The sequence below is a fragment of the Cheilinus undulatus genome, linkage group 9, assembly GCF_018320785.1.
Source record: "Cheilinus undulatus linkage group 9, ASM1832078v1, whole genome shotgun sequence".
NCBI lineage: Eukaryota > Metazoa > Chordata > Actinopteri > Labriformes > Labridae > Cheilinus > Cheilinus undulatus.
In genome coordinates, this window is record NC_054873.1 from 31,134,606 (window position 1) to 31,147,939 (window position 13,334).

Below are 13,334 nucleotides of genomic sequence, written 5' to 3' on the forward strand. Positions count from 1 at the left end.
TTTTAGCTTCACCTGTATGAGTGTGCACTGAGTTTTTATTTACAAAAAGGCTTGGTCAGAGAGCAGACTAATTTTACCTAACATTCATTCCAACATGAAGATTATTGTCGTGTATCTACCTACTGTACTCAGAAAAAGTATTCAGTATTTATTCAGTGTGTTTAATGTTGTCAGACAAATGTAATCTTGCACAAGGTCAAAAGCATTTTTTTTTAAGTTTTAATGTATGAATGTGGTTGGGGTGGGGACTGAGCTGTGTTGAAAAAACTAAACAAAACAAAGGAAGGTAGGCAAAATGTAGGCATGTATTAAAAATGGCAGCTTGTTTAAAAAAGCTGTAATGAAAGACTAAGTACAAGGTAGACATTACTGAGTTACAATTATAGCGTGTTCTGTATAATTGCTCATAAGTGGGCACATCATAGATATAAGTGATATCAGAAAAATATTAAAAAATAATCACATTGTTTAATATTGCAAATACAATATCAGATGAGAAATAGCAACAAATGAAGAGAGCATAGTACTGCAACTTCAGTTGTTTTTCTCTATCTGCTGTTCTTCATTTTTTACACATTGCCTGTCTTTGCAAAATTTTCCCTCCTGAGTCCAGACCAAATCTCGGAGCTTCATTTTTCCACCACTGGATTTTCACCAGAGGATTGCAAAGAGCCAGCTTGAGCTTCATCTGACTTCATCAAAATGTTGTGAAATCACAGCCATTATCTTCAAATCTCCATCCAGAAGACAAAATGTAAGAATGCTGAATGATGAAGTGTTGCTTGTTAACACTTTCTTTATCTACTGAAATTGATTTAAACTCTTGCAATGTCTTGATTGTGTACAGAGTTTCTAAAGGAATATTTACTAAAAAAACAAAGTTTGTGGTTATACACCAGAAAGTTTTGAGTGAACAAAAGATAGTATTTTCTTGTGAGCATGACATACAGTCATCGACAAAAGTATTGGCACCCCTGGAATTTTTCCAGAAAATACACCATTTCTCCCAGAAATTGTCGCAATTTCAAATGTTTCTGGTATACATCTGTTTATTTCCTTTATGCGCATTAGAACAACACAAAAACAGAAGAAAAAAGCCAAAATTGACATAATTTTACACAAAACTAAAAAATGGGCCACACAATTATTATTTACACCCTTTTAAAACTGTGGGTAAATCATTTTATTTCAAGCATGTGATGCTCATTTAAACTCACCTGTGGCAGTAACAGGTGCTGGCAATATAAAAATCACACCTAAGGCCAATTAGAATGTATAAAATTTGACTCAACCTTTGTGCTGTGTGCCTGTGTGTCACACCGAGCATGGAGAAGAGAAAGAAGAGCCGAGAATTTTCTGAGGACTTAAGAAACAAAATTGTGGAAAAATAAGAACAATCTCAAGGTGTCAAGACCATTTCCAGAGATCTTGAATTCCTTTGTCTACTGTGCATAACATAATCAAGAAGTTTATAACCCATGTAACTGTGGCTAATCTCCCTGGACGTGGAAGGAAGAAAAAAATTGACAAAAGAATGCAACGCAGGGTAGTTGGAATGGTGGATAAACATCCTCAGTCAACTTCCACACAAATTCAGGCTGTCCTGCTGACTCAGGGAGCAAAAGTGTCAGCTTGCACCATATGTCGTAATCTGAATACGACGAAGCGCTATGGCAGGAGACTGAGGAGAACCCCACTGCTGACAAAGAGACATAAAAAAGCCAGACTGGAGTTTGCAAAAATGTACCTGAGTAAGCCTCAATCCTTCTAGGAGAACATTTTGAGGACAGATGAGACTAAGGTAGAGCTTTTTGGAAAAGCCCATCATTCTACTGTTTACAGAAAACAGAATGAGGCCTAGAAAGAAAAGAATACAGTACCTACAGTCAAACATGGTGGAGGTTCAAAGATGTTTTAGGGTTGTTTTGCTGCGTCTGGCACTGGGTGCCTTGAATGTGTGCAAGGAATCATGAAATCTGGAGATGATCAAAAGATTTTGGGCTGCAATGTAGGGCTGAGTGTCAGAAAGCTGGATCTGTGTCAGAGGTCATGGGTGTTCCAGCAGGACAATGACCCCAAGCATACCTTAAAAAGTACCAAGAAATGCTTGGAGACAAAACGCTGGAGAATTCTGAAGTGGCCAGCAATGAGTCCGGATCTAAATCCCATCGAACACCTATGGAGAGATCTTAAAACTGCTGTTGCAAGAAGCAACCTTCAAATCTGAGAGACCTGGAGCAGCTTGCAAAAGAAGAGTGGTCCAAAATTCCAGTTGAGAGGAGTAAGACGCTTATTGATGGTTATAGGAAATGATTGGTTTCAGTTATTTTTTCCCAAGGGTGTGCAACCAAATATTAAGTTGAGGATGCCAACAATTTTGTCCAGCCCAGTTTTTTAAGTTTTGTGTAAAATTATGTCAGTTTTGGCTTTTCTTCAGTTTTTTTGTGTTGTTCCAATGCACACAAATAAAATAAACGTGAATACCAAAAACATTTGAAATTGCAACAATTTCTGGGAGAAATGGTGAATTTTCTGGAAAAATTCCAGGGGTGCCAATACTTTCATCCATGGCTGTAGTTTATGATGCTCGCCTAAAACAATTTTTTTCCACCCATGTCCCTTGGAGGCACCGTAATTTTGAAAGTTCATGCCAGGATAATGATGTAATGAAGATGTATAGCCCTATAGTGCATATGTAATACAAGATTTAATGAAACTTTCTTTGCTCAGGCTTCACCCGTCCAAAGTTTTATGAAAATGAGGCCATTAGTTTTTCTGTAATCCTGCTGACGGTGAAACAAGCTGCACTGAACCATAACTTCCTTATAAAACTTTGAGATGAAAACTTTTCCTCTTCCACCTACAGTCTGAACCAAGTGAGCCGATGACACATTCATTATAGAGCAGACAACAAGAAAGCAAGAAATGCGTATGATGCAGGAAAGAGATAAAAGAGAGTGGAGGGACCTCTTTTACATCTCTCATACAAAGAGCGGAAACAATGAAACAGGCAATGGTGAGGAACAAATTAATAAGGTGAAAGAAAACAGATGTGTTCCCTTGCCTCCTCCTCCTCTCTTCATCACAAACAGAAACAGAAAACCTGAAAGGGGAAAGTTACCTTGCTGCTTTCAGGGAGAGTGTTTGATGGAAAAAAAAGCAAAGAACATGTTTTGCTGCTCCTGTTTTTGTTAGAGATTGTGATTGTCTGTCTGTTCTGCTCTCTGCCTGCTCAAGTCTTGGCCCTGGCTGTTAAGAAAATAAAAGTCCCATTACACTGTCAGTTCCACTATTTTGGCTTCACACTCCACAGAAACACAAAGACACGGGGAGTTTCGCTTCCTTATGAATGCTGTCATGGCAGTGTTGATCAGATTGTAAAGGATTAAGAATCACAGGGACCTCAATTTGCCCTCATCACTGATTCTAAATTATCTTGTTTAGAGGTTTTTTTTTTTTAACAGGATTATCCATTTCATGTTTCTAATGGACTGTGACATTTATATCCTTGAAAAAGCAGTGTGTATGATGCTGTCTGAATCATACAGTATCCTTGTAGCACAGAGTCCTGAGCTTTTAATAATACTCTAAACCTTTCATCCGCATTTCCAACCTGATGCTGCTTTAACTACAGGTTACACCAACCACATGATAACACCTCAGTGCCAGGGGTTATCTCTCCACTAGGAGAACACACGCTGAACCAGATAGATCCTGTTGTGCTGCTGACAGGCAATTTTTCCTCACTAACACGCCGTGATATGTGGAGCGCCTCACATTTTGTGATGGGACTTATGAATCATTCTTTTCCACAGAAAATCTGTAGTTTCACTCATTTATACGCTAATTGCTGCCTTCTTTGAATTCTGCTATTGTTCGGCGTCAGTGCTCGCTGCTCATTTTCTATTTTCTCCCCCTTTACATTCATCATTCAGCTGTGCCACTGAAGTCTCTGATGTAGCATGCTGACACATGAGGAATGATGACATTAGCCTGAGACAATAAGTCATACTCTTTAATGTCTCACTCTACCAAACTCTGAAGGACTACTTAGAGGGTAATTAACAAGCTAACCTTGAGTTGTCCTTTTCTACAGTACATCTCACAGACATTCTAGCTTATGACTGAGTCAGCAGGGTTGTGCATTTGGATATACAGTACGTTCACACCTCAGATTTTGGTAAGATGTTTTTAGTAGCAATACAGAACATTTTTCTTTATGCAACTTAGAGGAATTGAAACTTTGGGTAACTTAAGTTACACTTCTTACATACAGCTGAAGCTAGCATTGCTAATTTTGGCAAATATTCTTTAAATTTAGTTTAGTCTTTTGAGGAAATACTGATTGGTTTTAGTCACATTTTAACAGAGATGTAACAGTATTTTTATGATCACAGTATTGTAGTAGCAGAAGCATCTCAATGTTGTCGTGGACATGTGGCGGTTACACAAGATAGATAGGTAGACAGGTCCCCAGGGCAAAAAGAGGTTTTTAGTGGAGCAGAGCGAAGGGATGTAAGAACCCTTTCAGACCCATCATCCTTTGCCCTCCATTGACTGGCTTGGTCTAATAGCGTGCAAATGGTTGATGTTACGATTAGCAAGAGAGAACTGAGTGACAAAGTTTTTGAGATTGAGGTGGCACTAGCAATATTTACATCTGATGTGTGACGTCTTTCATAACAGCGCCATATCAGACTATGCAACAAAAATTCTGTCCTGTCTTTGCTGACAGAATGACCACACTACAAGTGTGATCTCGACCAATCATAGTATGCTGTCGCCACAACTATCTCCACTACTGTGTAGTAGGAGGCGGGTCAAAGACTGTCAATCATCACCACAACTGAAGCGCTCTTTGTGATGCCAGTCTTTTGTTTTGAAAAGAAGAAAACAACAAACAAGAAACAATTCAGGACTAGATTATGGATTATGGATAACAATTATGGACTAGTTCCAATGTGTCAAGAGTTGGAAAGTATGGACCAGCTATCCTTCAAAAAGAACATGAGGTATGAATGTGATACAAGCCCAATTAGCCTATCTAAAACAAATGTTTTCACTCTATGTACACATAGGATGCCATGAGGGAGAAAAAGTGAGGACTGCTAAGTGATGATGCAAAGATGGAGAGAAAATGCTCTTCTATTGGTAGGCGTCAGGATACATGTTATTGAGATGATGCAAGAATAATTCTGACATCCTAGACTTGTTGAATTGTGATCGTATGGCATCTTGAATGCATCCCTGATTATGTCAGACTACAAGAGTGCTGGTCTTCCCCGACACTCATAATCAGGTCGAATGTTTGATGATGAGCTATGATGATGCAGTTGAGCAAAAGTCTTGGTGAATTTGTGTAGCCTGAACCGGCCTTGACTCTGACTCAAACTGAGCTTTTTAACAGCACTTCAAATCAAATCTCCATGTATTTTTTTTGTGTGTGTGTGTGTCACATCTTCAATTAACACTGTGCACACACTATGCAATGTTTGCTACAACTACAATAATAAAAGAAGCACTTAGAATAACTTAAACTCTCTTTACTTCTCTATCTTTGGCTGACCACCAGAGCTGCACTATTGGCAGGGTTAGTTGTACTCAAAGCTGTATGTAATGGCTGCCTCCAATGTGGTGATTTCCTTGGATGTAGCTTTAGCATAGCATCAAATTAACTAGAACTGGACCACGTTTCTGTATGAAATAGAGAATAAAAACAACACTACAAGCTTTTCATGATTTGAAAGATGTTTTCTCTCTTCTGCCGTCCTGCTTCAGCATGAGTACATGATAGTTCTGGGGGAAAGGGTTAGTGGTTGTATACAATGACTGCTAGTAGAGTGATTAGCTCAGACTTAGCCACTGCAGCAGTTTTGCTAGAACTGGACAACGTTTCTTTATTAAAACAAGGGCAGGGAGCAACACTGAAAGGTTTTCATGACAGAGAAAGATATTCTCGCTCTTGCCCTAGTCTGCTACAGCATAGGTTTGCAGTCGTTACGGATGGGGTATCCAATGGCTGCTGCTGTGGTAGCTGTTAGCTCAGATGTAGATTTAGGACAGCAACAGTTTAAGTGAAACTGGACCACATTTCCTTTTAAAACAAGAGCAAAGAGCCAAACCATAAGCTTATCTTGGCAAAGAAGATGTTTTTGTACGCCCCACCCACCGGCCTTGGCATCACTGTTATTCACTGAGATACCCTGCCATTCAATGTACGGTAGCAGTAGCCTGTCAGCTCAAGAGGGCGCCTGCGCACAACGTCATTTTGTCTCGTCACTCTGATTGGCCAGTCATGAATGGAACAGACAGAACATTTCTCCAATGCCCTTCCCAAACTCTTTCTATGGGAGCTTTCCTAGATGAGTATAAAATATATTCATGCAATGGATATATGAAACAGTCTATCTGGTGTGTCAGGTTAACTGTCTACTGCCAACAGACCTTAATGTTTTAAACTTTTGGGACTTCAATTCTCAACCCACAGACATAAAGGACAGAACAATTACACACCTCAAAAACCAATCACTCCACCAAAACACACAGCTCAGTTCAGCATTTCAACAGGCATCCCAGATAGTTGCAGTCAGCCATGTACTAGGTTTTAACCTTGACTTATTTTCATTAATGATTTGAACACTGGAAGCCATCAGTTTGCCAGCTTAGCATAAAAGGAAGAAACAAAAAATTGTCTAGTTTTGCTCTGTCCAAAGGTGACAAAATTGCTGTCACTGAGAATCCGCTACAAAATGCCAAGCTACTTTTTTTTTTTTTTTTTTAAGAGAAGCACAGGTGTAATATTTTCTGGCTGAAACCAGCTGCCAGGCTCTCATTTGAAATGACAATTATTTTACCTTTCCTTGTGTAGCCCAAAAGTCTGTTTTTTTTTTAATTTTCCAAGACTTACAATGAGTCCAAACTTATTTCTTCCCCTGACCAGTTATTTCATGCAAATTCCAACTTCAATTCAACGTTCCTGTAGCCAGTTTTTGAAGAAGTGATTGACTTTGACACTAAACTTAAAAAGAAAAAGCTAAGCTCATGAGACATGTAAAATGTCAAATTATGTTTTTATGGTTTAGTTTTTGTACCGGCTAAGATCGGTGACCTTTAGAGAAACTCTGGTGGATTTTGTTATGCAGTTATTTTCACATGCTGACAGTTTCTATAAAGCTCAGACAACTCTCTGCTGGCTTTAAAGTCATACTTACAAGACAGAAATGGTATTCATATTTTTATCTCTATTTTAGAACAAAGATTAAATGCTAAAATATCAAACTGGTACAATCTATTTCTAACCAGCTGATGTGAGTTTGATAGTGATGCTAAAGTTGTTCATGATTAGCTCTGACTGACCTTGGTGATTCCCTGGAGGAAAGCCTCTTTAGCCAGCTTGGCAGGACCGTCCAGTGACTTGCCGTCGTCCTCTGGGCCCCAGCTGGCACTGTAAATATGGATGTGCTGAGAGTTTAGGCTGAGTGAGTGAGCCTCCACCACGTCTGTCACCTCCCCATCCAACATCCGAACTCCTGTAAGAAGAAACACTTGCTGCAGTGAAAATGAGGTTTATAAAACTAAAGACATGAAAAGTAGTGGAGAAAGTGACAGAATGACAGATGGTAAAGAGATACTGAGCGTATGAATTTAAGCCTCCGATGGGAGGAGAGGTGTCAAACCTGAAAAAATCACAGCGTGAGATGACAGGAACAGAAAACTTGTCAGAACAAAACCGAAAGAAATCTCTGGACCGCAAATGCCAGTTTTATCTCCTGCTACAAAAACAAACAAATACACAACAAACCACAGAAAAAAGTGTCTAACAAACCGAAGACATCACAAGAAAAACCAAAGGCTTTCCAGAGTTCTAGTTTTAATGACTTAGCCTACAAAGCTGCTCTGACAGATACGACACTGTTCCGCTGTCACATAAACAAAAAACCCAGCTGGCTGTTAAACCAAGACAGGCCAGTTCCTGACCCCTGTGAAGGCACAGAAAGGACAAGGAGACTGGAGATAACAGGGAGCCACACGTACACTCCCACCACCAGAGTGTACAAAGCCCCCAGCAGACTGCTGTGTCCACGGGGTAGCACCAAATGTCACCTTTCATCTGATCATACCTGAACGTGGCAAAGTCTGAGCTCTTTGAAGTGAGCAGCCTCAGATCAGTCCCCTGAACATTAATAGCTGTAGAGTGCTGTGAAATGAAACCACCCTCCACCAAGGTCCATTACTGGGAGAGGACCCCTAGACCTCCAAGGCAACAGCACAACTGCCGACGTCTGCATTAAGACTTCAATAATCCATTCTAGACAACCTGTCTGGCCCTGCAGGCACAAACACACGCCAGTGGGGAAGGAGCCAAAGCTGTAATCACTCAGTTGGCGTCGCGACTGTGTGTGGCCCAAGTTTGAATACTGAGTAGTTTAAAAAAATACAATTAACTGGGCTAAACATGCGACTCAAAGCACAGTGTTTGTTTGGTGATCATTATGCAGCGGCTGTATTGCTGCAGTAATGATAATAACTGTCGTAACAATTCCCATCAACTTCCTGCGGCTCGACGGTTCCTTATTAAGAAACTGAAGTGTGAGTTCCCTGCAGCGACTGAGTCAGAGGTAGCAGGTAGCAAAGCAGCTATCAGTGTGTAGGTGCATGTGTAGTACACACAAGTACAGTAGGAGGGGGAGGAACACAATCTGAGCCAAGTAGGGTCAATTACAGGTTTTTAGCTCTAATCACAGATCACTGCTCAGGCAGGATACACACATCTAGCCATCCTCGTGAGTTCACATGCTCTCACACACACACTAACAATTGTATTTGGAAGTAAATCGCAGCTGTTTATAAACAATCCAGTGACCCCAAATGACGTGAACAGATTCACAGTGGAGTTATTTATGAGAGCGGGGGCCAAAGCGTGGCTCTGTCGGGAGATGAATAGTAATGAAGACAAAGAAGGGGAGTTATGAGGAACATCTGTGAGCGAGGCTGCTCAGGGCTCCGCTGAGTCCTGTTGGCTGCCATCGTGTCACTGACAGATTGTTTGGTGACAAAAAATCCAAAAGCCTCCATGGAAAACTTTATCAAGCGCAAAGATTATTTAATAGATGAGACAGAAAAAAACATTTCAGACTTAATTTGTGATCACAGCTTTAATTTTAATGAACCTCTGTGAATATCTTTGTTTTAATGCATATCTGTGTGATGACAGCTTCATTACTGTTTAAACAAGACACTGCTCTGAGAGGATTGCGCTTTTCTTAGGTAGAAGATTTACAGGGCTGTATGAGAAGGGCTCCACTGTGAGTGAGGTTTTTTTGGCTTCTGTATAATACTAGACTAAAGTTGTTCTCTTATCACAAGGGACTCAAGAAAACTCTTAAAAAATTGAGTTTGCTTTTATGAAATTGGCAGAGGAAAGATTTAAATTTCAGGCCAAGTTTCAGAGGTTATTTGAATATAAAAAAGGTTGAACTCACCTTGTAATAAACATAATGCTTAAGTCTTAAAGGTATAGTTCATTTTTTAAGTGGGTTACTGGGGATGGGACATGATTTTAGGGTATTAATATTCAGTATATCCAGAATACACTGCTGTGAAAAAAAAAAGTATTTTCCCCCTTCCTGATTGCTTATTTTTTCACATTTGTTACTTTAATGTTTCAGATCAAACCAAATTTAATAGACAGAGATAACCTGAGTAAATACCAAATGCAGGTTTAAAATGATTATTTAATTTATTAAGGGGAAAAAAGCCATCTAAACCTACCTGTGAAAAAGTAATTGCCACACCTTGATAAATCATGAGTTAACCACCTTTTTTGGAAAGCTGTTCAATTTTACTTGCCACTCAGGCCTGATTACTGACCTGTTGAATCAAGAATCTTCTCTTTCCACCGTGGTTATCTCTATAAGTAAAATTTATTTGATTATCTAAAACATTTACATGCACCAAATATGCAAAATAAAATTGTTAATAAAAATTAAATATTCCAGGTTTCTTTTATCTTATCTAAGTGTATATTTTGTCTATTACTTTATTTATCACCACATGGCTGTGATGCTGTACTATAGCCAGACAATGGTTGCAGGGTATATAAATTCTGTTTGCTAGCCAACATTAAAGAACAGAATAATAACAGAACTAGATAACTAACTCTGTCAGCTGTCTACCAGGAGATTTTAGAGCACGTCATGCTTCCATCTGCTGAGAAGCATTATGGAAATACTGATTTCCTTTTCCAGCAGGACTTGGCACCTGCCCACAATGAAGCCACAACTACCAGAATCTGGCCTGCTCACCATGGTGTTAATGTGTTTGACTGGCCAGCCAACTGGCCTGACCTGAGCCCCATAAGGAATCTCCAGGGAAATGTGAAGAGGAGGATGAGAGACACCAGACTCAACAATACAGGCGTGCTGAAGGCTGCTTTTAAAACAACCTGGGCCTCAAAACAATCAGCAGTGCCACAGACTGATTGGCTCCATGCCACATCGTATAGATGCAGTAATTTGTGCAAAAGGAGCTGTAACCAATTACTGTGTGCATAAATGAACATCATTTTCCAGAAGGTCAGCATTTCGGTATTATAAATGCTTCTTTGGACTCTTTAAGATAGTGGATTTTAGATTTTTGTGAGCTGTAAGCGGTAATCATCAAGTTTGAGACAAACAATCTTGAAAGTTTCAAAAACCTGAATTTAATCACAGGAAAAAAATAAACTTTTTCATGATATTCAAAATTTTTGAGATGCACCTGTATTTTAATGCAGTACAGTTAGGATGTATGATAACATAGATCTCCTTACAGGAATATAAAAGTAGCAAATCACATGTTACTACCCTACTCAATTGTATTTCAAAAGAATTAGTTGTACATAAAAGCATGTAGTCCAAAGTGCCTCTCAAATGGCCCCATTTGAGATGCAATGCCTGTACCTGCTGGTTCCTCCATTAGGAGGCCATGCTGACCAGCACTGCTTATGACTAATGCACTTACAAGTAAAAATATCTTATAAAACCCCTTCAAAGAAAAAAAAAATCCTTTCAACAAGCCATGATGACATTCTCATTTTTTCTTGCAGTTATGTAAGATGCATGACACTGGCAAACATCAGTCTTAAAGAAGCAATGATCTACTTTCTAGAGGAAACTGTCAAAAAAATGATCAAAAGCTTTTCAGCTCTTAGGAAACAGATCAAGGACAGTTCAGTGTGCATTGTGTCCTATCTCTGCAGCACACTGTGCATCTGAACAAAGGGAGTCAGTCAGCCAGCTGAAGACAGTCAATGGCTCAGGAAAAAAAATCTGAAAATCAGCTCTGAAATCTCTCAATGAATCTGTGAGAACATCTTCATATGATTCCAGTTGAAATCCCAGCCTCAAGGGAATTAATAAGACTAAATCTGAATTTTTATTGTGTTTTTAATTTCCAATTACAAATAATAAAGACTCATTGAAAATAGTTTAATTATGATAGACTCCGAGATTAAGAAAAATAATCCAATGCAACACTCACCTCCAATTCTAGCATTATAAGCCACACCCACACCGCACACACCGTTGTTGGCTGCAGCAGCAACTTCTCCTGCACATCGAGTCCCATGTCTGGGGAGAGAAAGATCCACAGATAAGATACTGTATATAGAGTAGGAAGATAAAAAAGAAAGTATTTACACATAAAACAGTGGCATCCCAGTGACTCTACTAAATACTGACAGTTAAAAGAGGTAGTTCCCTTGACTGTGCCAAGCTTTTAAACAATACAGTAGCTGAAGTGGTGCTAAAAATACACCACAGGCAAAAGAGGAGCATAAACCCAGTGGCCCTTTTGGAGATGTAGTACTTGTGTTTGCAATGAAACATCAAGTGCAAGAAAGCTTGAAGAATCAAGGTATAATAACATGGTGTGAATACCCTTTGAGCTGACTATGAAGTAGTAATGAAGAGCCAGATTTACAGTGACAAAGGCTGTAAAATAGGCTTCATTTAACTACAAATCAAAGTAGTACCTACACTGTAGGATGTTGAAGAAATTAAAGAAAGGCCCTCATGATTGCACAACATTGAAAAATCAGATTATTTACATTTGTATCAGACTCTGATGACAACTGTGAGGTTATCGCATCAGTTACAGACACTGTATCTCAAATCTGACCACACACACCCACACACTCATGGTGCAGAATTATGACTAACGTTTTAATAAAGCCTGAACAATAAACTACATTTTCATCATTATCAAAGGATGAAAATGCACAATGACCTAATCCTAAAGTACACCTGAGAGACAACTAATAGAAAAACACACATACAAAGACCCCATAAACACAAGCTTTCAGCATGTAACTTATGACTAATCAGGTGGAGCCCTTGATACATTAACCAATCACATTAATCTCCAGCTAGTCAGCATTTTCCTGGGTACAACTTGACAGAGATGTTCCTTAACCTGGTGGATGAGAGAGAAGGGACAAGTAAAGTAATGCTGAATACAAATAGACTGAGATTCAAAAACAACAACATCTCTGCCATTTGGAGATAATTTGGATTCTGTAGAGACAGCGTGTTAAAAACAGATGTGCTGTATAAAATTTGCTGGTCAGTTGTGGCTACTTCCAGGGAAACCATGTTATGTCTGCAACACAACCATAAAGAAGTACAAGAAACACTCAAAAGCCTTAAACAATAAAAACAAGAATGCTGAGAAGCAGAAAATCCGAAACCTTTAAGTCATCAATAGTCAGTAAAAAGAGGAATTCTTAGACAACATCACATCTGCTTCACACTGAGGGAGGAAAACAAACTATTAACCCCAATGCCCAAGAGATATTGTAAAGATCTTCTGCACTACAAATAAACTTCAATATCTGAATCTCTCATATTCTAGTTTAATATTTCACCTGTGAAGCTGGGGGAAATTATTTTCTCTGGTAAGGACTGGAGGATTGCTATCTCCATATGGTGAAATACCAGATAATACCAGAATAGATGCACAAAAACTCATGCCCTGGCCTCACTGAAAACTGTCCTGCACTATTTCCCCTCTAGGAATCTTCAAAAAGCCAGTGTGACCAGTCTCCCCTTCTCTATCTTCAGGACCCACCACTATATTTTTATGAGAATTTACAGCCCCAATATGCAAACAATTTCAACTACTTACATTTATTAAATACAAAATGTTGCAGTTTGGATCCTGGAACAAATAAGACAAAACATGATTGAAGTGCCCTGAGAGGACATGCATGCAATTTTTTTTTTTATTTATCCTAGGATAATGTGTACATTTTAGTTGTTTTCAAGAGAGCTAAAGAAATTTATCATGGGAAAACC

The 13,334-nt window shown here is 39.1% G+C and overlaps 1 protein-coding gene across 2 annotated transcripts in view; it reads right to left on the bottom strand.

The window, feature by feature from the left end:
• furinb (furin (paired basic amino acid cleaving enzyme) b) overlaps positions 1 to 13,334 on the bottom strand; it is a 133,037-nt gene that overhangs the window by 25,582 nt on the left and 94,121 nt on the right. For both annotated transcript variants that reach the window (XM_041794889.1, XM_041794888.1), the window contains 2 exons: positions 11,521 to 11,609; positions 7,357 to 7,529 (listed from right to left, as the gene is read on the bottom strand). In XM_041794889.1, the coding sequence (XP_041650823.1) occupies positions 7,357 to 7,529; positions 11,521 to 11,609 (262 nt within the window). The remainder of the gene's footprint in view (positions 1 to 7,356; positions 7,530 to 11,520; positions 11,610 to 13,334) is intronic.